Source organism: Silurus meridionalis, chromosome 29, assembly GCF_014805685.1.
Source record: "Silurus meridionalis isolate SWU-2019-XX chromosome 29, ASM1480568v1, whole genome shotgun sequence".
Lineage (NCBI taxonomy): Eukaryota > Metazoa > Chordata > Actinopteri > Siluriformes > Siluridae > Silurus > Silurus meridionalis.
In genome coordinates, this window is record NC_060912.1 from 9,441,584 (window position 1) to 9,469,030 (window position 27,447).

At 35.9% G+C, this 27,447-nt stretch overlaps 1 protein-coding gene, 2 long non-coding RNA genes and 1 other non-coding gene across 5 annotated transcripts; 2 read left to right on the top strand and 2 right to left on the bottom strand.

Moving 5' to 3' along the window:
• Positions 1–507: 507 nt before the first annotated feature.
• Positions 508–1,996, bottom strand: LOC124382080. Its single transcript, XR_006924972.1, has 5 exons — positions 1,847–1,996; positions 1,644–1,728; positions 1,328–1,395; positions 1,185–1,237; positions 508–738 (listed from the first exon to the last, which is right to left on the bottom strand). It is a non-coding gene; the product is annotated as an uncharacterized LOC124382080 (long non-coding RNA).
• LOC124382081 lies at positions 745–1,285 on the top strand. The gene is made up of 2 exons (XR_006924973.1): positions 745–970; positions 1,129–1,285. It is a non-coding gene; the product is annotated as an uncharacterized LOC124382081 (long non-coding RNA).
• LOC124382309 lies at positions 807–940 on the bottom strand. The gene has a single exon (XR_006925018.1). It is a non-coding gene; the product is annotated as a small nucleolar RNA SNORA9 (small nucleolar RNA).
• Positions 1,997–2,897: 901 nt separating the features above from the next.
• On the top strand, positions 2,898–7,377 carry LOC124382047 (class I histocompatibility antigen, F10 alpha chain-like). Of its 2 annotated transcripts, none has more exons than XM_046844135.1 (6): positions 2,898–3,167; positions 4,139–4,393; positions 4,612–4,899; positions 5,022–5,294; positions 6,365–6,455; positions 6,684–7,377. In XM_046844135.1, exons 1-6 carry the CDS (start codon positions 3,101–3,103, stop codon positions 6,718–6,720), a joined length of 1,011 nt encoding a protein of 336 aa, XP_046700091.1. In that variant the 5' UTR covers positions 2,898–3,100; the 3' UTR covers positions 6,721–7,377. The 2 variants fall into 2 exon arrangements, with proteins under 2 accessions (XP_046700091.1, XP_046700092.1); XM_046844136.1 differs by having other exon boundaries at positions 4,768–4,899.
• The last annotated feature ends 20,070 nt before the right edge of the window (positions 7,378–27,447 follow it).

Below are 27,447 nucleotides of genomic sequence, written 5' to 3' on the forward strand. Positions count from 1 at the left end.
TATCCATCAATCCATCCATCACTTTCTCATTTCACACCTCACACTTCGTTAGTGCACTAATGGACTGTTTACACAAAAACTATGGTCATTTGCACACTTGCTCTTTTCACTACTCACTTGCACTACTCTATATCCATTGCATTGCTGCTCACCATTACCTAATTTACCATTTATATATATATATATATATATATATATATATATATATATATATATATATATATATATATATACATACACACACAAACAAAAGTGATTTCTGTTTATAGTAATAACCATCTGTATATTATGTTCACAGTGCACACATCTGTAAATTACTCCTATAATACTATTTATGTAAATCATGTAAACACTGTATATCCTGCACTTGCACATCTGGTTAGACCTAAAACGCATTTCTTTGCCTTGTACATGTGTAATGACAAAGTTGAATCTAATCTAGGTTGAGAGTGTATCAGGGTTTTGTCTTCAATAATAGACATAAGAAAATAAAAAGGCATTGAGGCATTTTAGAAGAATTCAAGAATCTTTTTATTGTAATTTCAGACCTCTACATATAGCTGATTAAGTACACTGGAAAATTAGACGTTTCTCCAGAAAATGAGGAAATAAAATGAACAAAAGCAAAACTATGTGCAGCACAGAAACATTATCGTAGTCTACAAAAACAGGCACACTGGATCCTGATTTTGCAGCTTCAGTCTCGATTCATGCGTCTCCTCAACAAACGCGGGATTCCTGCGAGACGAGAGAGAGAAGGTGCAGTTTCTCAAAAGAGCACATCAACACGTAGCAGTGTGAAGTTTATATGTGCGAGGTTTCTATAACCTGACAGCAAAAGGAACGCCGTCAGGCCTCAAACCACCCCGAGTTTCTCTAGCAGACATACAGGAAAGGACAAAGTCACGTGTGAGACCAAGCCTTGCTGAACAGCCTGCAACCTCCAAGAGGAGAACGTGTGGGTGTGGAGGTAGTTACATACTTAACATGAGAAAATACATTTATATTGGGGATTTAAAATGTTACACAAGCTGCCTAGTAGAATCACTGAATAGATCTGTAATGTTAGTTTTTAAGCCTTTGATCATAAATCATGGACATCTGGATCTCCATTAAATCTGTTTACAGGTACGTTTCAATCCAAGATGATTGTACTTTACATCTACAAAGAACCCATGGCTTACCAGGAATCCCAGGCAATCAGGGATTTGGATCCCAGAAGATTACTCAGGGAAATCTGTAAATAAGATTAAATACAAATTAAACACTACAAATGTACAATACAGCCTGTGTACGTTTATGACTCTAAACAATCCAGAACTCTCACCTTAGTCCATGTGGACTTTATACATCCAGGTCAGATGTAGGAGACATGATGGCACAATGTGAAGGAACCTGAAATTTATAAATCAGACCACAAGCACATTTATTACACCAATGAACATTTGCAGGTTGGAGACGTTTTGAACATTTTGAGATATCAACATGGAGAAAATTTCAAAATGGCGTCCTGAACATGCTGAAATCCACTACAAACAAAAGTAAACCATTTCAAATATTATAAATTTCACTGTGGGGTTTCATTGTCTTATTTCATAAACTTCCTTTTTCCCCAAAAACAACTTTTAATGCATAAACTTTACCTTCATCCTCATCTTCATCTCTTCACCCCCAACCACGTGCTCGCCTGCAGTACATCAGTCTGAATCCATGTAGAACAGTAAACATCTGGAGGGAAAATAATAAAGACTTGTATCAATCTTTGCAAATGTTGTGCAAAATAAACCTATAAACTCTATAAAAACTATACAATTTTCTCTGAAGAGTTTTCAGAAAAACGCGTTACCTCCTGTCTGAGCACCGCCACGTTCACCAGCCAACAGTAGAATACACCTGCATTCTGCGCATGCGTGCTCTATTCTAATCGTTCTTCTTCTTTGAATGAATTTGTTGAGCATGAGATGCTATGGCGAATGCACTGCCACCTAGCGATATTTACAGAGTATTTCCACAAATAAGTTTAAATTATTAATATTTCAGGACTGCATACAAGGTATAAGGATTCGTTTTTATTAGTAGTATTTTTCTTTTTTTATTATTATTATTCCTCCACCTTCTTTTCTTTTCCTGCTGCCTTTTTTCTTGTTTATTAGACTTGAGGATTGATTTTGAAAGGTTTGTTGTTTTACCGCCACCTAGTGGAATAGAAGGGAGTACAACGCTAAGAATGCAAGTATACACACACACACACACACACACACACACACACACACACACACACACACACACACACACACACACACAAACAAAGAAATCTTTCCCATTTACTTAATTTCTTACATTGGAATGATTGCCACCTAGTGGTTGTACATGGGTAACGCAAAAAAATGTCTAATGTTTTATTTGACTCTTGCATCTTTACTTCTACTAAACTAGTGCACTAATCTATAAATTCTAAGTTCAAGCAATTCCCATTTCCATTAAACAGACTATTTCTATTAAATACATGTTCATCATGCTGCAGCTGTCATAATATCAAGCTTAAACCCTGTTAAAGAGGATTTAGTACAGAAATCTGTATAAAAAATTTAGAGCACTGTTGCTGGATGATAAGTGACATTTTAAGTCTTAATGTATGTATTCATATATAAGTCTTCTCCCCCTTGAGCAACATTGCACATACACAATGAAAAGCGCCTCTATTCTAAATTGAAACTACATATCCCAGAAGCACCCGCTGTCCAGCCAGGCATGAGCCAGTGTACAAAAATAATACCCGGATGAGATAGCAGTATCTGATTAGTCCAGATCACATTATGTGTTTATGGGACTTGTAGTTTGTTTAAAAACATTCATTATACATATACATGTTTTACTTGAACATTTTGGAGTTTTATTTGACCGTTTAACACTGAGATGAAGTACAAATAACCAAAAACTATTAATTATTCATTCCTTTATTTATTCATTTCTTTTACACAGAGAGATTTTTCTTTTTCAACCAGTAAAACACATTTACTTTCACTTTTGTTTTGTAAGTCAGTTGTGTTGACACTAAGCGGAAATCCATACAAAAATACAATTAAATATATGTTTGAATATGAAACAAAGGGAAATCCTTTATATTCTTGTCTTCTTCCTGTATCCTCTCCAGCTGTTTGGTGATGGTGAGTGTTTACTTCTTTATTCAATTCAGTTCAATTAATTTTTATTTGTATAGCACTTTTAACAATTGTCTCTCAGAGCAGCTTTACACAGATAATGTGGTGATAAAAATGAATAAGGTGTTCTTTATAAGTGTAAGTTTGTCCCTGATGAGCCTGTGGTGATGGAAAAACTCCCTGAGATGCATGAGGAAGAAACCTTAAGAGGAACCAGACTCGAGAGGAAACCCATCATCCTCTGAGTTGCACCGAATGTCCATTTATTACAAATAAATGATGTTGAGGTGTGCAGTGATGGTGATGGGTTTCCTACAGTCCAAATCCAAATCCTCAAAGCTCCCGTTCTTACTCCGTAATTTGATGGAACCTCACGGCGTTAATGAGAAACCATCCCCAGCTGCACAGAGTGGTCTCGAATCGTAGAGATCAAAGAGAGCATTATTCAGATGCAGGCCTGGATGAAGTGGGAAGATAAATAGAGGGAAGAGGGGCAGGAACAGTGGAACCTCAGGAGCATGTTTAACTCAGGAAGAAAAGGATATGGATTATTATGTGTCCTTATTGTTGTATGAAAGTTAAGGACACTGTGCAGTTGTTTATGAAAACAGTTAGTGTTTTACATTTACACTTGGACATGTGAACATGAAGTTACGGTCAGCCACGATACAGCACACCTGAACCCCTGACCTTCCAATCAGTAATCCAGAGCCTTAAGCACTGATCTACCACCTCCCTAGTTTAGAGAATATTTCCCTGACATTATGAGAACATTCTCTGAACCATCCCAATACAAACCTGTAAAAAAAAAAAACATTCTCAGAAGTTTGCAGGTACAATAAATACTTCCTAAGCAAACTCATTTAGTTGTTTATATAACAATAAATACATTCTCAGAATATTTCTATTAATTAATATCTAAGATCTAATAATGAAAGTATCTGATATTCAACTCAATCCCATCAACTATTCCACAGATGTCCATTCCATAAGTGGCTTTTTCATCGGCTCTGAAGGCCTCAACCTGCCAAATTACATGGAAAGGATCGCTGTGAACGACGTTACCATCTTTTACCATGACAGCAGGAAAAACTCCATTGCGCCGTGCCCTAAATGGCTGAACACATCCATCGGCCAGAAGCACTGGGAAGACATCAGAGTCATATCACAACACAACAGACAGACCATGAATACAGCTCTCGAATCAGCCATACAGCAATTTAATCTCACAGGTAATTAATCGTAAATCAATAGCACAGTGTACCACTGCTTTTTAATGTACAGTCTGTAATTACAAAAAAAGACCTGGGTTTTGCAATAACACTTTTCATGCTTGTAATTTCAGCATAGGAGGTCAATCGGGGAAGTTGAAAAACGATTGCACGTTTCAATTGTATTGTACCCTGAAACAGCACTAAATTAACCCTCATTCCTTGGTATTGAATTACAGGCTCACAGGCGGACATTAATATCTACCAAGGCTACAGTCGCTGTGACCTCTATTCTAATGGCACCATCCATGCTTTTTTAAATCATGCATTCAATGGGAAAGACTTCCTGAGTTTAGATATTGACAGTAGGACATACATTGCTTCTGTTCCTCAAGCCCTCGTGTATAAAAGGCAGAGGGAGCAAAATCCAGTGCTGATTGCAATCACAGCAGCTTTCTACCGAAAGACCTGTATCGATCGCTTGAAGCTGTTCTTAGAGCATGCTCCAGGAGTCACCATAAAGAAAGGTATGTGTATATTCATGAGTTATAACCTTTCTGATGCTATTTATATCAATATTAATGCACCCCCTGATAAACATTTATTAATGATCTATTAATTAACTATTCCTATTTCCTAATTCCTACAGCTCCAGAGGTCAGGCTTTTTCAGAGGCGAAGAGCCGGTTCCACTCTCGTAACCTGTCACGTGACCGGGTTTTTTCCCAGATCGGTTCAGGTGAAATGGATTGGGGAAGATTTACCGCCAGCGGATAATGAGATAAATGATGTGCTGTCTAATGGTGATGGAACATATCAGACCAGAAGGAGTGTGATCATACCTAAGGAGAACCTGGGAGATCATCACTACAGCTGTGTAGTTCAACACAGCAGCCTAAAGGAAAATATTACAGTCACCTGGGGTATGAAATTTTAACCCAAACTATTTTTTAATGAAGATAGATGCATAATTACTTGGATTTTTTTTTTCCAAACAGCTGACAGAGTAATAAGTTAGATGTTTAAAATATAATCTAATGAAGGGATGCTCGGTGTACCAGTACTGGAAAAATACCGGTATATATTATATATTTAAACAGTACGATATCAAAATTTAGCTACATTTGGTATTTCATATGCTGCTGTTCCGAAATTCACCTGTAGGCGGCAGTGCCTCCCAAAATTGCTCCGAAACCGCTAAACCTGACGACTTCTTAAGCATAAGCACTGATGACATTTATCATCACCCCTGCAACTTTCAGCTTCACGTTCATCAGAAACTCTCTTCACCTCCATTACACTTTTTCTGTACTCTACCTTCAGGATTACCCCTACACCATTTCTCCATCCACACCATAATAGAACAGTTTAAACACCTCCAATGTTCCTGCTCTTACTCCCTTTCCACTTGGTCTCCTGAACACACAACATATCTACCTTTCTCCTCTCCATCATATCATCTATCTCCTCCCTTTACCAGTCCTATTACCAACATTTAAAGTGCCCACTCAAACCTCCACTCTCCTACACTTCTTCTTTCCCTGCCGTCTCTGTAGACGTCTTCCTGCTCTCCTTCTCCTCCTTCAGCCATCAGTAGCCCAATTCTGGTTTGTGAGCTGCATATTTGATTTGCCATAATAGTTGCGTTCTGGTGTCATACCGAAGCCAGAATTATGGTATAGAGTCATCTTTAATCTAATGTCATTGATATGTTTATGCAAAAATGTGTTTTGTCTCAGGTCATATAAAGATAATGTCACAATGTACATATGTATAAACGTATGTACAATAAGTTGTTATTAAATAGTTGTATGATGCTTCATGTTTGTTATATAATTAGAAACACTTTGTATTATAATATAATAGTTTTTGGTGTACAGTTTATCAGTTTATTTCTTCCTTATAAGTATGTAAGGAAATCAGTATTGTATACATACTGTACAGTAGGCATTTACTTTCCATGTTTTAAACTGATCACATTTTTTACTTGAAGGTGAAGCAGAAAAACACTCCAGGTCTCATTTGTGGATTAAACTAACCTGCTTCATGGCCTTAGGGCTTGTAATATTGTGCTTTATTAAAAGGTGAGCTACTAAATCTTAATGATCAGATAATACTTTCTCAATCTTTTTCCAAGACTGTCACTGAATTTACAAGTTATTTTTATACTAATTACTTAGAAATCTTCCACAACCAATTTCTTCACATGTTTAACATTCAGATCCGTAATGTTTGATGTTACAGTACAATTCAAGCCATTTTCAATATATTTAATAAAATCTTGTTTTTTTTTCTGATGTTGTTCCATACAGTTACTGCAAAGAAGAAATTCAGCCTGATTATCCTTAACCTTCTTGGATATTTGTCAATGTTTCCACTCCACAATGTCTACACAAGTTTGCTGTTTTTCTTACAGTACCTCAGGTTTAGCTTGAGACACAAGTCAGCATTTACACTATGTGACTTTTGTCACATAACTTTTCACACTACAATTCATTCTCAATTTTATAGTTTTGCACAACTTTTGCTATTTCATATAATGGTTATTTCATATTGTTTCTCAAATGTTCTCATTTTAAAGATGTTTTTAAATAAATGAATTTGCTGATGTTTTATAAGAAACCTTGAATACTTAATAGAACAAGTTTATGACTCATTTTACATATATATTTACTACTATGCCCATTTTATTATGCGTTTTCTTCTACATAGTCTAATGCTTTACAAATCTTTAATGCATACCTCACTCCAAGACTTTTTTATTCCAGCTCAATTTAGGCAGAGGTTTTGTTTGTTTAAATGTTTGTATGTTTGTAATTCAACCACTAGGAGGCAGTATAACTTCAATTAGTTTCATTTTATTTTTGTATGAATTTATTGGATTGATAATACAACTCTCTGCTTGGCAATATGATCATGAAATACTATTTTGTAGCATGTAAATTCATACTTTAAATATTTTTGTTTTTGTAATTGTATTAAAGCTTTTCCTTACACATTAATTTATTATGCCTTGATTATGATCAAAGTTCTTATAACTGTCACAATTTATTTGTGATTCTTTGGTGGGTGTTGAGGTGAGAGATTTCACATCACTTACTTGTGATATGAGTCAGAGTAAATTGTCAGATAACAATGCAGCCTACAGAGAGAGAGAGAGAGAGAGAGAGATGTTGTAAAATTGACCCTTTATTATTATTATTATTATTATAATAATTATTATTATTATTTAATAATAATAATTAATTGTACATCATTATTATTAATTTTATTATCTTATCCCTGATTATTTGAATAAAGTATTCAGAACAAGAACACAAGTGTTTATTATGATGTGTTTTTTCCGGTTCAGACAGCAAGGTTTTGCAAATGTTATGGTTGTGTTACTTATGAGTGCATTTTTGTTTTATTATAATATTAAAATAACATTTAATTGATTTATTGTGGTTTGTGATGGAATGGTGATGCATAATTGAGTGTGGTGCAAGTGAATTAACCCAAAACTGGGGGAAAAAGTATTCATCCTTTATTCCTACAGTTATTGTGTTACTTTTGGCACTTTGCAGATGTTTAAATTACTAACAAAGAATTGTGTTGAGTTCAGACTTTTGTTGTCTTCACAAGTTAAAGGTAATTTGCTGTAAATGTAGATGCTGTTGAAATTGTATTGTAATTCGGAATGCCAGGTGTAATTTTTTGCCTGGAATGTTTTTCTTTCTGAATTTGAATAGGAAAAAACTCAATCGAATAAATACTTGATTTTAATTCTACATTACCCAATCAAGCATGTCTGGTCCTAGGTGGGTAACAAGAGCAGGGAGAAAAGCATGACAGAGCAGCAGAGTTATTAGCATACCACTTTGCTTGTGTTTTTTTTTTGTTGTTTTTTTACATAAGTACCTCATGCCAATGGTTTTGGGGCTTTTTTCATAAAGTAGAGCAGCAGTAGCAATTTTTTTGGAAAAATAAAAACATTGAGTAACAGCTCTGAAGTGATTTTAGCCAGGCATTAATGTGAGCTTCTTTTTGAGCAAGGTTTGTTCAGGGTTTACGAACAGGCCACAGTCTGGCGTTCCTTTAAATATATGATGGCAGAACTAACGACTTGGGGCTAAGACTCATTACATGATTACTACAGTGACGTACAGAAACACCTACAGCAGTGCTATACATCCTGAGAAAAGTGCAATGAGATGTGCAAGAAGTAATTAAGTCAATCAATTAACTTGGTGAATAAGTCAATCAATTACTCACCATGCTTCAGGTTAAAACAGATTCATGGATTCCCCCCTCAATGTGAATTCAATGTGGTTACATAAATTCGTAAGCTGGTCTAAGCTGAGAGATGAATGACGCCTTTGTGTGAGAGCAACACCCTCGTCATCCACTTTACAAGGGGACAGGCACCAACTGTTCATCACAGACCAAACAACCAGGACACAAAATCACAATGTTGATGTCAAAATGGTTAAATATAATAATATTTGCTTAACCTGTGTATTATCTTTTCAGTTTTTTGGCACTTTTTACAACAAAAGGTGTTTAACTAACATTCATATCTATGGTAAGGCGTGTAAGAGTAAGTTAAATTAAATTTTTTTTTAAAGCAAATCTTTTTAAGTTTACTTTGGATTGTTTTTTCAAAATGATCTCACCAGTGAAAAACATTTCCTTTACAAATAAAAATCAGTTTTCTGATATCTACTTACAATTAATTGACTCACCCCTGTTTTACCACAAAAGGTCATTGTCCCCTGAACGCTGATTTGTTAATAACCTCTGATGCTACTTTGCACAAAGTATACTGTACTTCCTGTTCATCCCGACACTGTTATACCTCATGAAGTAGCACTTTTGTTGGTTTGCTGTGGAAAACCTGAATGTTCAGGTTTACCTCTGGATGATGCAATGATCTGACACTGTAGACTCTTCACAAATGTTCAACACCTCCTTACAGAATATTTAATCATATATAAATGCATTTATTAGTCTTGGATTCTGTGATTAGCATTGTGCAAAACTGTGAATGAGATGTTACTAGTTATTAGTAGAAAAATGTGTGTTTATTTAAACCAGTGCTCTGATTTATAGCTAGCACTGCATAAAACAAATCAACTATCTCTGACTGGAATTCTGTGGTATTAAATCTTTAAATTTTGAATTTTTATTTGGCATTTAATCCCCAAGTTCTTGCCATGGGAATTTAAGGACCGAAGTAAAGCTGCTAATTCCTAAAGTATCTTGCACTGTACTGTGCTTAGTTTAAACACGCTGATGAATGCACACAGTGTTCGGCCTGAGAAACACCAAGCCAAAACAAAGTTTGCAAAACACAAAGTTCTTCTGAGGTCTTGACGAAGTCTAAGCTGTAGAAATTGAGACACAGGTGCAAGCCAGGTATGTTCCCACATTAAGTTATATAATGATATGATACAGGTAATGTTTTTAAATATCATACCTCCTGCGTCAGAGCATGCTGCCTATCTAAAAAGTGGTTTGAGACAATGTGTTTTAAAACATGCAGGAAAACATGGTCTCATTCACAAGACAGCTTTACCACACTATATTATACTGCAGCATTAAAACCAATGAATGTGCGAAACAAACTTCTGTAGGAGACCCTTTCTTGTGGCCAATCACATGCATTTATATAAATAATTTCAGCTGAATAGTGGCATGTGTACAGAAGCGAATGAAGCAATATGTGTTAAATAATCCTGATGTGAGTGAAAACTATGAATCATAATCAAAGACTACGGCATGGGTTGGTATCTACAGTATTTATTTCATGAATAATATTTTTGTATTTTCATTACATGCTCTGTGTAATGGTCACTGTGGACTGCAACTCAATGTGCCCATTGTTCCATTGTTCTGTTCTTCTGCAATGATGCTGTGTTGTGTTGTTTGCACACGTCTGCACATGTGCACATTATGTAGGTGTTACAAAAATTTTAGTTCAGTTCTATGTTGTTTTACGTAGGTCTGGTCCAGCTGTATATGATTAAACTGACAATAAAGCCACGTCACACACTCTATGGAAGTTTGTGGACATCTGACCATGAGATTCACACAAGGGTGTTATGTAATGTCAGGTGCTATTGTAGGGTGAAGTGAGAAGGCCTGCGGTGCAGTCTGTGTTCCGATTCATTCCAAAGGTGTTTAATGGGATTGAGGTTAGAGCTCTATAGCAGGCCACTGAACATCTTCCATTCCAAAACATGTAAAGGATATCATCTTGGAGCTGGCTTTGTGCATAGGTGCATTGCAATGCTGAAATAGGTTTGGGTCTTCAAGTTCAAGTGAAGAGAAAATTACGTCCTATACAATTGACGTCTTATACAATTGTGTGCCTCCAACTTTGGGGTAATAGTTTGTGTAGAATCACTTATTTGTGGAAAAGATTTACATTACTTTTGTCATTATAGGATATCTTATCGATTCATGGTGATAGTCAAGTAGTAATATGGAGCACCAGTGTGAAATATTTATTACTACTAGATCTTGTTCAATATCCAGGCTCAACAAGCAGTTTGAAGTTCACATGTATTAGTCTGGTTGTCCTCCTGTAACATACTTTTTTCTTGAAAACAATACCACAATAATATTGCGAGACATACCCCAAGGTTATGAAATTATTGTGGTTTTAAATTTAATGTCCCAACATACCAAACTTGCAGTTTATTGAGGACACATAATCCGTTCCTCCACTGTTTGACCTGGAGGACAATAGTTCTCAGTGCCAGTCCTGAGAAATGCCTGCAGTGTTTTTCCTGCAATCACACACCTGACTCAACCCATGAGCTTCTTATCGGTATCTGTGTGGGAAAACAAGCTAGTTAACGTTCATTACGTCTCACTACTCTCACATATTTTAATGCTGTACAGACATAAGGGTCAATTATGGACCAATACTGGAACAGTTTGGCACTTTTGTTTAAGCTACTTCTGTTCAAGCTTTAATATAATAACTAATCATTTTACCAATTTGAATGAGAGATGTTACGTAGCAGTTATGAACTGCTATATTGTTATGTAGCAGGTTATAAACTTTCATATACAAATTTTAAATTTTACATATGACAGAAAAATCTTTTACAATTTTATTTTACTTATAAACATAATTTTTTTATTTATTGCTCTTTATTTTCTCACAAAAACCTTTTTCATTGCTGTATTAGCGCAATCCTCCATCATGACACGATTTGTCTCTACAGCTGTTGAACCCCTAGCTCAATTGCTGACCTCATAATCCGACCATTCGCTGACTGTTTTGGGATTTTTCTCCTCTTTTTCCTTCCAGGCTGTTCCCATGACCTCGGATGGTGCACAAGCAGAGAAAGTTTTTGACCCAGTAAAAGTATCACTGTAGGACAAATTTTACCTCAAGGCACAAGCAAATATTTCACAACCTGTAAAATGAGATTGTACTTTATATATTCAGCAACATAAAAGAATTAGTAGCCATCTGGAAATACTTCACTGGATGGTGTGTATTTTGCTTCACCAATTTATTTTCCAATGCTGAGAAATAATTTTGCATAATTTAATACATTTTAAGAGTTGTCTATAGTTTTATAGGCACCTTTGCTAGATGTAATGTTAGTTATAGTCTGAACTCTGAAAACCTTTGGTTGTGGCATTCTATGAATTAGATAATTAAAGATGGCGGATAATTTTCTTTGATAGAATGTAACAAGATAGATAGATAGATAGATAGATAGATAGATAGATAGATAGATAGATAGATAGATAGATAGATAGACAGACAGACAGACAGATATGATCGTAATGGTGTTAATTAGAGTATTGGGATCAACCTTAATCTCACTAGAAAGTACAAAATACCCATAATGCACTTAATCATTTCTAAGAAACAGGATTAAGACACTTTCTTTGGACACAGGAATATCCATGGGTTTACTATTCAGTCCCTACATCTCAATTGGTCACATGCTTATTTTAACCAATCAGAACAGGTGAATTAATTATTAACTTAAGCAGCAGATTTTACATATCAGGAATTCCTGTAGAAACTTTTTTTATGAACAATTTAAATAGTGTGCATTGAAAAACAAAGAGTCAACATTAATTTTATATTTATAATGCAACAGTCTTTATTTTATTTATACCTACAGTATATCTACTTATACATAGACAGTATATCACCTTACTGGTGGTCAGGGAGTGATCAGTGAAGCTAAACTGTTGTGTCAGCTGTCTCATCTCCACGCTCGGTTAGTTATCCTTTACAGTCCAGCTCTGTCCACTCATCTCTCCATGGCCCGGTGGTGATGACTCAGGCCTTCTGCATGTCCTTTCCATTGCAGAGGCACCGTTTAATCCTCTTCTTCCTTCCGCTTATTTCATTTCATCACCTGAATGTTTCCACTCCTCCCCCCTTCAACACTCATTCACTCACTCATCCGCCTCATCTGCTTCTCTCGCTCAGGTGAGCTTTCGGATAAAACCCCGGGTTATTCCTGTACCTGAGACTCTTGAGCCATCAGATTTAATCCAGGTTATTTCCAGTGTTTAGATCCAACACTAATATGCTCGGACACAATGCATGCTGTATTGTGACACAGCAAGTTTCATTCAGAAACACCAATGAATGAACTGCTTTTCACTGCAATTATTGTTATGCATGGTTAATGCTCATAATCTTTTAATTTCTGGAAATCAGACAAAGCTTCCTTTGAAGCATGGGGCAGATGTAGTAAAGAGGGAAGTGGTGCGATAGCAGTGTTTAAGGCTCTGGGTTTCTTATCAGAAGAATTAAAGGTGTCACATGCACTTTACTGCACAGTTAATAAAATATATATATATATATATATATATATATATATATATATATATATATATATATATATATATATATATATATGTGTGTGTGTGTGTGTGTGTGTGTGTGTGTGTGTGTGTGTGTGTGTGTGTGTGTGTGTGTGTGTACCCATGACGTCAAGAAATTGAAGTTAGCCTTCAGGGGTGGAGTGACAATTGGTGTGAAACCTCTGGAGTAAACATCCACACATAACTGGAGGCTTATGATGACTTGGTGTACCAGATCTTCTAACTGTGTTCAGCCATTGTTTGCTTCAGTCATACAGTTCACTCTTCTTTTAAACCAATACAGTAATGTCCCCATTTCAGTAGTAAAAATGCTGTAGAAATGCCATATTAATTAACTTTTGGTCAGTTTCTAATGAAAAAAAGATAGGAATGGAGGATAATGAAACCTATTATTGTCATTTTTTTAGTTTTTATAGCTAATAGTAGCAGCAACAATAATTATACATTTTATAAGGTAATATAACACTTCCAACTGAACAAGATCCCCAAATTAGTAATACATTGGCTTATTTTTGTTTTTTAAGTCTCATAAGAAGAAATATTAGAAAATGTATCTTTTATATTTGCAAACTAGTAATTTTTCTGTGGTACAGTGATGAACTTGAACACTGTGTTTTATTTAACAGAATGGTTTCTTTCACTGGGGAGGTCAAATAAATTAATAAGCCCAGGTCAAGAATGTTCTGTCCTCTAGTAATTCAGAGACGGAGACGTAAGTAGCTCAGGCAATTTAATCGTTCCCCGCACATGCTCAAAAACAGAGTGTGTTTGTTTTGTAGGGACTTTTTAGGAAGAAAACGTATCGTAAAGTCTCAGAAACTGCTACAGTAAACTCCCTGTTTTCACTACAAGCCTGCAAGGGTTTGTGACGTAACTTTCACACACCACGTGAGCATAGGAATGTCAGGAACGCAGCCGGTTTGTGTTCTTTACAGTTTTGCCATGTGCTCAGTTATAAAAGTTACAGAGACTTTGGATTTGTTTTAGGATTAACTGAATCTCAACATGCAGTGTTAAAAAAAGCAATGAATTGGAAATTTCCTAAAATAAAGGCCAGTTTATATAAAATATGTAATTATTGGATTGTTACAAAACAGATTTTTACAAGATTTTAAAAATATTTGTATTTATATAATATTATAAAATATTACATACAATATATATATATTTGTATATCTTATATTTATGATAGACTTCGTTCAGAGTTAAATTCATTTATCATCATGTAAAAGTGCAACACAAACACCCAAATGATTGAAGAAAACACAACCATGCAAAAAAAATAAAGTTTACAAACTGTACAACCAACATCCAGAACTTCAGAAGAAGTGCTTATTGAGGGAAACAGGTGAGAGTAATCATGCCAGTGGCATGCTGGGGATGATGGGTGATGTAATTCAGCAGCAATTTCTGCATAACCATGGCAATATATACCTGACAATGTCAAAAATTATACCTGAAGTAAAAGAAAATCCACATAGAAAATCCCCATCCCCAAAATCCCCCACAACCCCCAATGTCACCATTGTCATTTAGCTTTGATTAATTAGATACAAGAAAAATATAACAGTCCATCCTGAAATTTATTTTGACCATGCCACAAAGAACCAGTAAATACAGACCAATCAGAGCGTCCTAAGACATGAACCTTCTCTTTGAACTTTAAAGCTGCATTCAGTGAAGCACATGACTTATTACAAACCAATACTAAAGTCACGCTGCTTCAGAGCAGTTTGCCCATGTGAGCTCTCGAGCTCTCTCTCCAAACTGAGAACTAATTTCCATTCAGCTCTTTAAATAGATGCAGGATGGGAAGAACATGTCACTAGCAGAACAGTGTGCAGGTATTTAGCAAGTCACTATGGCTTAAAAGGAAAATGTTCTTCCCGTGTGTCATTCATAGATCATGTGACCAGTGCTACTTCTGCTGTATTGAGAATGGAGGGTGGTTATAGAGAGAGTAAGGGGGGTTATGAGCTGACAGTCTCGGTCATTAAGGACTTAAGATGCACTAATGATGATACAGATATGAAGAGACAGGTTTTAGATGGTGCTGATCGCCTGTACACTCTGTCCCGGACAGACTGAATCAGAGGCGGCCTCCAGATCACCTAAAATACTAATAATGTCTTACTGTTACAGAGAACGGCTTAATGAATTAAAGATCATAAATCCGTATTCAATTTACTATATAGAGATAGAGAGATGGATGAATGGATATAGGGACAGACTGAAGATGCATGGATGGATGGGTGGATGAATGGATGGATGGATGGATGGATGGATAGATGGATGGATGGATGGATGGATGGATGGACAGCCAGTTAAATAGAAAAACTGACAGAAAGAGTGAAGGGATACATGGATGGATAGATAAATATATTAGCAGACTGGTGAATCAATAAATATACAAACAGACATGTAAAATGATGGATGGATGGATGGATGGATGGATGGATGGATGGATGGATGGGTTAAATGAACAGATGAGTGGACACATATCAGACAGCCTGATAGAAAGATGGAGAGAAAGATAGACAGGTAAATTGCTGGATGTATGAATAGACAAATACACACATAGATTAAGCAACAGACAGCCAAATAGTTTCATTGGTAGAGGGATGGATGAATGGATGGATGGATGGATGGATGGATGTATGGATGGATGGATGGATGGATGGATGGATGGATGGATAAATGGATGGATGGATGGATGGATGGATGGATGGATGGATGGATGGATGGAGGTTTAGTTCAGACAGACTGTCCAAAAGATAAGTGGGTGGACAGACAGGAAGTAAGTAATTGTAATAAATATTTGTTTACTTTATTGGTGAAAAACAAAATCAGGTAAAAAATAAAACCGGTTGTACTGGTGTGAATGTGTTCAGTCTCCAGGTCCTATAAAAAAGCTGACTATAACTGCAGGGTGGCTACGCCATTTAACATTTTTAAACAAATATCAGATGATTCATAAGTCATTTCCTGTTACCTGTGTTATCAGATGACCTGTTCTCCCTCACTGTGATTTAATGATTTCATTACTTTATGAGTGCAATACACAATGTTTTCTTTAATAGGAAACTGAGCATAGAGAAAGATATTTAAGCTGTGTTGCTGTAGTTCCCAGCATGCTTCATAATATATAAAATTCTATAATATTGATAACTGCAGTGTAAGATGGGGTGATATTCATTATCTTTGTTTTATTTTTTAATGCATTTAAAACCTGAGAGATGTTTCTGACTTTCCTCCTGCATGAAGGGGCTTTGGTTAACTAAGCTGATTAGCCAGCTAGTAGGCTCTTGTAAAAACTTATATAACTAGCTAGTCTTAAACTAATCTAACTAATACTGATAAGTGCATGTTAAACAGTGAAAGGACTGTGGAGTAAATGTGTGGCTATTGGACAATTTTAATATGTATAGCCTGTATGTAGTAGTAATTAGCTTAGGACTTATTTGCTTGATCATACACACAGAATTTTTAATGCCGTAAATATTGCTAATGCATTTTAAACTAATAAACATACTGCGTATTGGAAATGTTTCTGTATAAACACTGTATCATGGATCACAGATAAATTACATCAACCTTATCTGCTCTGACCATTGTAGAGGTCTTGAGAAGTTCCTGAACTAGGCAGGCCTCTTAGCCAAGTAGGCGTTTTGTGTAACTCTCCACAAAGAACATGTTCGACTTTTGAGCCATTGAGTGTGTACCACTGTACACACAGGATTCAGGTTAATGAGGGATCATAGTGTTGTTGCTAAGCGTGTTAGCAAGAGTCGAACCAGGAGTAACGGTGTCAAAACGGTCACTGGAGGTTTTCCAAACACACACACACACACACACACACACACACACACACACACACACACACCTACCTACACACTAAAGCTCAATCAGTTTCTGTAACTGCAGTCTGAAGGTAATTATTATTTAAAAGTCTAAATGCACTGGTATGATTTATAACAATGAATATATGACAATTCTGGCAGCGTTATTTAATTGCTTTATAAGCAGTTTAAGGCAGTTTACCCTGAGATACATACCAACACACACACACACACACACACACACACACACACACACACACACACACACACACATACTGGGTTATGTCTAGACTGGACAGATTTCTACTCTGTGCCAACTTCATGTACTGAAAAGCTTCTGAAACAAGTTTTCTTACATTTGGGACTTTACATTTGGATGAAAGACGTTGCAGAACATAACCTTTCATATGGAAGTTTAGTTTTATTTTATGCCTTTAGAATAAACTTCCGAGCAAACACAGGACATTCCCCTAGCAGCAATATATGGGTCAAATTTGGGTATTATTTTGAGAACCAAATCTTTCTCTAAGGCTTATTTTTGAACTAACTATTTCAGAACGTTCTGGATACCAAAAACCATTAGCCAGGTTTAGCTTTTAATATCTGATTTAAAAGCAAATGCTCTAACCAGTGTTAACCAGTGAAAGATATCCAGCTAATAATCTTTTCTAACTGCTTAAAAAATGTTGTAACTTATGATATACTAAATAGTTTTTGTATGCTAGCTAGCATGCTGGACTGAGCCTAACTGTGGAGCTCAATATTAAGGTTTAAAAAAAAATGTGACAAAATTATATTTTACTTTTAGTTCTAGCTAATGAAATAGATGCTCTTTTGGCACTATGCGTTTAGATTCAATGTACCCTCATATTTAATACTAAACCCATTTCCACTAGCATATTTTTTGAACAAATTATGGCAAATCATGAACCCATGTTTGGCACACACACACACACACACACACACACACACACACACACACACACACTAAAAACAAACATACAGTAAACAGGCATTGAGCAGCGTTCACAACACCAGCTGTGTAAAGTGTTCTCTGCACGAGTTGAGCTATTCTTAGTGAAGCGAATGTAGAAAGCCATGGGATGTAAAGAGAAGGTCATTAATCACACACTCGGGGCTTCAAAACACACAGCACAAAACGAAACAACACCAGTGGAACTTCCAATGTTAGCTAAACCATATCAGAGATAACAGCTTTTGTAAAACTAAATGACATTGTGTATCTGTGTGGAGCTGAAAAGTTTTGTGGATGGCTGAAATAATATTGTATATTGTTGTATCAATATATACATATATACATACATACATACATACATACACACACACACACACACTAGTACTACTACCACTAGTACACTACTACTAGTTCTGCATTTAAGTGCCTATCACTGAGCAGTACACCTTAACAATGAAGGAACTCTAATGAATGGACATTCGGTGCCACCCAGATGTGGATGTGTTCCATTTTGAGTCCAGAACCTCTTAAGTTTTTTATTCATATCATGTAGTTTTTACTTTCCACATTTACCAGTGGTTCACTCATTAGGGATAAAATTTAAATTAATTTATTATTATCAAAATGAATATCACAACATACAGAGGGTAAAATAAGTATTTGAACACGTCACCATTTTTCCTCAGTAAATATATTTTATAAGGTGCTATTGCTATTACATTTTTACCAGATGTTGGTAACAACCCATGCAATCCACATCTGCAAAGAAATCAAACAATTGATGTCCATAAATAAAGTTATGTGTAATAATGTGAAATCAAACATGAGAAAGTTTCGAACACATGAAGAAAGAGAGGTGAAAAAAGGCATAGAAAGCCAAGACACCAGCTGATATCAATCAGTAATTAGAAAGCAATCCTGCCCCTTATTAGTACAAATTAAGATCAGCTGCTTCAATCCCAACTAATGGCCTGTATAAAGGTGTCCCAATACCAAGGTGTCACAAAAGAAACACTTTAAGATAAGTAAAAACAAAGAGCTCACTCAAGACCTTTGCGACCTTTTTGTTGCAAAACAGACTGGTGGCATTGGTTACAGAAGGATTTCAAAACCTCCGAATGTTCCAGTGAGCACTGTTGGGGCCATAATCCGGAAGTGGAAAGAACATCATTTCACCATAAACCGGCCATGACCAGGTGGTCCTTGCAAGATTTCTGACAGAGGAGTGAAAAGAGAAAAGTTGTCCAAAATCCAAGAACCACTTGTGGAGAGCTTCAGAAAGACTTGGAATAAGCAGGTACAATTGTTTCAAAAAAGACAATAAGTAATACGTGGCCATGTCCTGTGTGCACACTCACCACACAAGACTCCAAATCTAACGAAGCCATCATTACCAAATTATTTTGTACAAAATATTAAATATATCTCAGTAAGCATGTTCAATGCTTTTTCTCTGTGTCATTTCACATTACACACACAACTTAAGTTATGGACATCTATGGTTTGATTTCTGTTTGATTATCATGTGTGGATTGCATGGGTTGTTACCAACATCTGGTAAGAATTTCATGTCAGTATCACCCTAAGAAATATATTTACTGAGAAAAATGGTGGTGTTCAATACTTATTTTACCTACTGTACATGTTTGGCTTGCTACATAACTAGTTATTTAGCTATGCTAGTCAGTTTGATCTTTTAAAAAAAAAAATCCTGTTTTTATTTAAATTAATCTAGAAGCCATGACACACAATCAAAATGAGAAGTTGACAGTTACATTAAATTCTCATAATTATAATAGTATATAATATTAGATTATCTAAATTATCATCTGAAGGTTTATTGGAAGTGTGTGTACAATTCCCATGTTTGACATGCTTCTCTGTACAGAAAATAACATTAAAAAAATAAAGAATTTTTAACAATTAGTTTTTTACATTTTTTTATGCAATAGCTTAGATAACAATATGAATAGCTGCCTATTATTTCACACTGTACAGTGTAAAATACAGTTTATACAGTTTAAGAGCAAAAATTATAATTTGGAACTTTCTGAATACAGTATTGTCTTTTCTTACATTAAGATGTATTTATCCTTAGTGTTCTCACACTACTGATGCCTTATATCCCCTAAAATGTAACAGAACCAGAGTCTAATCCCACTGCTGTTTCTGTTTTTGTGAATAAAGCCTTTGTTGAGAGTTTAACATCTGCAACAATGATAAAGTCACTATTTCTGTCATTTATAATCGAAATAAAGAGTTCTCGGCCACCTTGACAGTAAATCATACAATGAATTTAAGCAGTTTTGTGTGTAGATCATTTGTATGGTGTTAGTGTTTGTGTGTATGTGGCTCTTAAATCCAGAACAAAATCTCCTGCTAGAGAGAAATGCAGCCATCGCTTGTTCTCACGTATAGGGTTTGTGCCTGGGTTCAATCACATGCTCTTCTCTCTTTCTTTCTCTCCCACTCTATCTATCTATTCCTCCTGTTGTCATTCTCTCTACACACACATGCATATGCACACCGGTCTCAGCATGCTGCTCGAATGGAAAAACCTCACCTGACTTTCCAGGCACTTAATACAGGGGTTAGGTTAACACAGCGAACACTAAATATTATCAGTATTATTGGATTGCGACTTTCTCATAGTTTCTTATCTGAGGAATCTGAGCTCAGTTTTTTTCCCCGACAGGTTTGTTTACTTGGCAACCCTGCACGAATCCTTAAAACACTGATTATACTGTATTACAGAGTGAAATATCACCTCGTAATTATGTGTTTACACAGTGGAGTACATCATAGCCAGTACTTCTAGTTTAACAGGCTTTAACAGGCATCTTCTGAGTTGAATATTCTGAATTCTTTTGTACCAAAGTACTTTTACATTCTCAGATCTAATTGGTCACAAGGTTTTGATTCATTTCTATAAAATGTCTATTTGGACTACCTACAGATGTCTATGTACAGTATGAAACTTATATGATTTAGTAATTTAAAGCAAGTTATTGAGTTTGTAGTAACCTTCAGAATGTTACACAAATGTCCACAAATACTTTGGGTGAACATGTGTTTATAAATCTGTTTCACTTCATTTCTGTGTCATGCATTAATATGGTTTCTAGCTCAGCTAGCACGTAGTATTCGTACAATACCAACTAACAGCATAAAAAACTGCTTACAAGAAAGCCTAATCTAATTATAATCTAAGAAGCCAAGTCAAGTAAAGTTTATTTCTATAGCACTTTTCACAACAGACATTATCTCAAAGCAGCTTTACAGAATTTAAAGTTAAAGTGAATGGTGTGTGTTTATCCCTGATGAGCAGCCATGGTGACTGTGGCAAGGAAAAACTCCCTCAAATGTTATGAGGAAAAAACTTTGAGAGGAACAGACTCAAAAGGGGAACATCCTCATTTGGGTGACATCAAGAGTTTGATTATAAATCTTTAAACAATACAGAACACTGTAGAATGAGAACTAACATGAGCACTGGAGTATAAGATTATGAGTGATGATCTTTCTACAGTCTTTTACAGTCATTTGTGGTTATAAAACTAGGAGCTACTGAGCAACTCATAAAATAGCTCAACATTTACGATCATAGATCCAACACCAGCTTCTCCCTGCCAGAACCTTTAAACACTCAAAGAGCGCCAATGTCAAAACTTCAGTTGGCGCATGAGAAGCCTAATCTCTTTCCATCTTATCCGTAGTGTGTGTATGATTCCCACGTTCAACACTTCTTTGTACACAGAATAACATGCAACCAATCAAAATGCACTTATAATGGATAAAAGGTCTAAGGTCTAATTTATCAGAAAATTCATTGTGTGTGTATTAATGGCGTGCTGGAAAGGATGATCGCGGGTCTGTTTAAGATTTCCTCAGGCTCTTTATCTCCCGTCTATGTTTGTGTCTTGGTGTGTGTGTGTGTGTCACCTGAAACTCTGTCCAGTAAGGGAAGTTACACCATAAGGTTCAACTGAGGATGACCTGAAACCTAATACATTTAGTGCCCACTACAGACAGTGAATGCAATACAGAACCTCCTCGAGTCACTTTGAAAAAAAATAAAAGTTTCCACAGGTGTCAGGTTTCAGGCCAGGTAGTCCGCATTCCTGTGATCAGCTAAGGGTAGCTTATGTGTCCACTGTCTACCTGACACATGCTTTAGATAGCACTCTTTACTGTGTGGCTAAATTTATGTTTAAACAGATTGTGTCAGAGAGAATGTCATTTTTCCAGTAGCAATCAGTCTGGCTAGTGTTATAGCCTGGTGGCAGCATTTCATACCATTACTCAGATCTTCACATTTATATTCTAGATAAAAGTAGCATGAATTGTAACATCTTAAAACAAATATAATTCTATATATAATAACTGCTAATTTTACTAATTTAGCCCAATTCCTTGACATTTTCCCCTAAAATAGTGGGAGCTAGCGCAATAATCAGCAGCTTAACACTCTGATTGAATGGTAAATACAGATATATCATTCTGTGTAGTTCAACTAGTGAATTACATTTACTTTTAAAACATTTAGCAGACATGCTAATCCAGAAAGACTCACAATGATCATATTTATACATCTGAGCACTTGAGAGCTAAGGGCCTAGTTTAACTCCCAGCTTAATGCTGCTGGGACTCGAACTGATGATCTTTTGATCAATATCTTAACCAGCTACCACTTCTCAACTAACAATTAATGTAAGCATGAATTCAATTACTGAGTTAAAAAACATATTTAAATGTGTAGCTACTAGTTAGCATGAAGCCCATGGCTAATCTCTTTGCTAGACACACACTACAATTTATTACGTACATTTTTGCAGCCTAATAATAAGAAGTCATTATTATGACACACACAAGTAAAATATTTTATTACTGTGATTTATATTCACTTCTCAAACTGTTAACAGCTCAAACGGAATTAAAGTTAGCTTCTCTGCTAAGCTGATTCAATTATTAGTACATCAAATACAGTATATTCATTATTAAATCCCTGTTATCTAGTGTTTAAAAATACTTTTGAATTATTTTACCAGACAGAATAAATAACACTAATATATAGTGAAGATGGAAAGACAAAATGCAGAGGAAAACACTTGTTAGTAAATACAGACAAATTTTAATATTCAATTCCCAAAACCACAAAATGAAGAGATATCTACTGATCATGAACCTGGGTTAACCTAACCCTCACATGTTGCTTTTTTGTTTTTGGGGGATTTTTTTCTATCATGTGAGGTGTGCAGCTGGGCCTTGTGCTTGACTTGGCTCGGCTTAGAACGGATCAACTTTCTACAGCTTTGTGGAGGATTTAGCTGTTTTTCTTTCTAAAAACCTAAAATGTTAGTGGTTTAAAGCTAATCAGTTTGTTTTTGCACTTTAAATACACTCAACTAAGGCATTATGTAAGAATAAGTAACAGTACTAAAAACATTTATAGGTAATTTGATTATTGGCGTATCAAGTGTACCTTTTAAGATTACATTAAAAGAGCTTTAACATACGCTTCAGGTCATTGTTTTTTTTGTATGGTGACGTTGATTCTGATTAGCCGCAGTCCAGACAAAATTTAATGAAGTATGGGAGTTGAAGTATGGAATTTGTAGCCATGCTTATTCAGTATCCCTTTCACTGTTTATCATAGATGTGTACAGTATAATGAGTTCATGCATCAGAGCATGTTCTCCAAATATATACAGAAACTGGAGTAAAGAGGAATGTGACAATAGCTACATCTTTGTTGATTATAAACAAAACGAACATGCATGGTCTCTCAAAAACAATAAGACTAGCTGTTTCCAAACTTATAATCGGCGCTGTATACAGCAAATATTTATTGTTTAATGCACGGGTAGCTCTGATTTGTTTAATCACCATTCTATTTTAATGCGCTGCCTTATAAATGTATGTGCGAAGTTTTCTCTCAGTCTTTTATTTCCCCTTTATTTTCAAGGGTAGTGTTCTCTTGACTGACAAAGTCCACTTGCAGAAACAACCCTGTCACCTGATTAAATGTAAAAATTGATAATAATAATAATGTATTTAATTAAAAAATAAGGAACAATAAAAAACAATTATACAGTCAATCATGTGGACATGGACATTTTCCTAGATCAAAACAAAAGCCAATCCAGTTGCATGAAGCCCAATGAATGATTACGTTAATTATAAAAAGGAAATTTGAAATACATCCTTGTAAGTACATACAAAAAACGTGGTTAAGTTCACATATTCTTTAGTACAGATGGAGTAAAGGACGTGGCACAGCGATAACTCTCTTTGACAAATGAATCCATTTCCCTAATCTTACCCACTGCTCTCAAAACCAGCTGGGCCGTGAAGTGCTACGTCAGCGCAGGAGCTAATTTTAACCAGTGCTGACTGATTTCCATGTAATTTAACTACAAGATGAACAAGTAGGAACGTTGACAGTGAAAATACAATTGCTATTTTAAAGCTTCTTCCTATGCGTGGGCATGAAATAACCCGGCATGACGCATGAAACCCGGTTGCGCTTTACAGTATGTTTGAAATGACATGTGTCCTCGGGCCTGTAGTTCTTACGCTGCATGTGGAAAACAATATAGCTCTATAGGTGTAGGGAAGAATGGCTGTGTCACTAAAAACAAAAGCCTCCAGAAATGTCAGAACAGTTCATACACGTGTTTCTTTTGTATTGTAGGATACCTATAAGTGTCTGAGGAAGTATGTGTCCCAGCGGAGGAATGTTGGTTGATCTTCCATCTGAAAAAAAAAATGGTGTGATGTGCGTGAAAGAATCTCAGAAATGTTAATTCCTCAGAGAAAAATCCACTTCAGGCTGAGAGATGAATTGATTTAATTGTCTTGTGACTACATTTCTTTCAGATACTAGTATGACCAGATAAACCGAACAAAGGCTAAACATGAGAAATAAATCAAAACCTAAAGAAGAAAAAATTCCACCAATTCCACGTATGCAAATATGTGACTTTTAGTTTCGAAACGTGATACTGATCTGTGCAAGGAAATGTTTTATCATTCAATAAATGTATGGTTGTTAGTTTCAAAGATAAATCCAACAGACTACAATAGAATACAAGTATCATGAAATAAACTTGCACAGCTCATGTTTGATTATTAGAATACTGTACATAATGTGCAATATACGATTGTATGTGCAGGTTATAAGGGCAACATGAGTAATCGGAGAACCAAAAAGCTTAATACTGGTCTATGCAAAACAAATGGGATTTATGAATATATATATTTCCTGTGTATTTAGCTCAAATATCCAATGCCATCTGTGTCTGAGGAAGGTGGTATCCTCTGGGTTAATGAGCAGAAGGTTGGGGTTGAAGCCCCGGTATTGCCAGCCTAAACCTGAAGCCTTTTGATCAAGGCTGCAAGCACAATGTGCTGTATGAGGCACTTTCTTAGAAAAGGATACTAATAATAGCTGAGGCATACCATACACAGATATTTCTATACTCGTACATGTCTTATAACATTGTCAGCATACATTGTCTCATATTGCTGTGTACTGCGTCAGCTATATATGGTTGAAATGACAATAAAAGCTTCTTGACTCTTAACATACACTAAGGCATAACCAAGTGAATGATATACTGTATGGGGGAGTTGTAGTCCAGCGGTTAAAGCGCTGGGTTACTGCTCGGAATGTCGGAGGTTCAAGCCCCGGTATCGCCAAGCTGCCACTCTTGGGCCCTTGAGCAAGGCCCTTAACCCTCTATGCTCCAGGGGCGCCGTATCATGGCCGACCCCAGCTTTGAAGCAAGCTGGGATATGCGAAAAAACAAATTTTCACTGTGCTGTAATGTATATGTGACAAATAAAGACTATTCTATTCCATAGAAACATATGTGCTGAGTATTGTTTAAAGGTACCCAAGTCAAATTGCCACAAAAAGTAATTGAAAAGAGTAGAACAAGAGAAGTTCCAGACTGCTTCTGCTTAACCAACCAGATGTGCTGAGTGACAAGGAGCAGAAGGTGATCAGAAAAGTAATAGGGGCTAAAGGAACAACTGGAACAGCTGTTTAAGTTGGTGACAAAGCCTAAATTAGTTCCAGTAAGTGCATTAGAAGCTGTGATCACACCAAACCAGTGGAGTGGCTCCAGATTCCAGATAAGACATCTGAGGTCTTCGTCGAGATTGTCGAGGACCCTAATGTTTCCAGGCTTCTAATAGAGGGCCCATGCTTGAGGAGGACATCTGGGGGTGAGATGGAGACCACTATTTATATATCTACATCTATATCAGATATCTATATCTATATATCTATAGGTCCTTATGCTTATGCCACCAAAACAGCTATAGCCTGTGTTTATATTCAAATTAAACATTTTATTTGTCACATACAAAACCATACATGGAACCTGGAGTAAAATGTTTTTAGCAACTGGTCTATGATTTAAATTGGAATGATTAAAAAAACTAAATATTGAGTAACTTTTTAAACTTTTTTTTTAGGTTTTTTTTTAAGGACCATGACAAGTCCTGCGTAATGTTACCACCAAGGTACTAAAAACTGTCCATTCTCTCGATTGGTGTCACATTGAACATTCATCGCAAAAACGTTGTATTAGGTCTTTCCACCTATTATATGTCTTATGTCCACTCTCTTATACAACAAAAGTAGCCTGATAGGTGAATCTTTTCGAAATTATAATACAAATAAAGTCTTCACATTAAATTAGTTGTTACTTTTTTATTAACTTGGCGAGTTATATTTACTTGCCAGCCAATAAATTTGTCCCTGTATTTGATCTGTCTGCATCCTAAAAGCTTCTGGAAGGTAATCTCGGCTTGCCTGACACTTTGGACAGCCATATGCAAGCTCTCAGTGGCGTTTATTTTTAAACACAGTTTACATTACAAAGATTTACATTTACCAAGTTTATCACTCTATCACTCATCTGCACCTTTATTTCTACTCTTTCCATAAAAGGAAACAGGGCTGAGGAGGTTGTTCACTCTGCATGAACACTGTATTACATAACTCCAGCACACTGATGCAGTTATTAATCCTGAAAGTGCAGCTGGGTTTATTCATTTTGTTTCCATTTGTTTCTGTCCTCTGTGTCTTTTCTGTGTCTTTTCTGTATTCGTATGTTCAGGCACAAACTGGCCACAATTTGTCAATAAACAGACAACAGAGTAAATGAAACACACAAAAAGTACACAAGGTACACTTACTCTCTAACAGCTCTAAATCATAATCAAACCTGGACCAGTTTGTTCGGGTTTTAACTTCTAAATACCCCCTGGCTGAATTTTTTATCATGAAAAACAGGAAGTTCTTGGTTGTTTTAAGGATTTACTTGTGTCTGTATTACCTAAATGGTTACGCAGTTTGACGAAGGATGTGGCGGCTTCTGTTTTCACTAAAAATAA

What these genes read in the sequence shown, in the direction of transcription:
- LOC124382047 (XM_046844135.1), top strand. Translation starts at nt 3,101, where the DNA reads ATGAAACAAAGGGAAATCCTTTATATTCTTGTCTTCTTCCTGTATCCT. An exon ending in ACAGCAATTTAATCTCACAG is followed by an intron (nt 4,394 to 4,611) that starts GTAATTAATCGT and finishes ATTGAATTACAG; the next exon opens with GCTCACAGGCGGACATTAAT. An exon ending in ATATTGTGCTTTATTAAAAG is followed by an intron (nt 6,456 to 6,683) that starts GTGAGCTACTAA and finishes TGTTCCATACAG; the next exon opens with TTACTGCAAAGAAGAAATTC.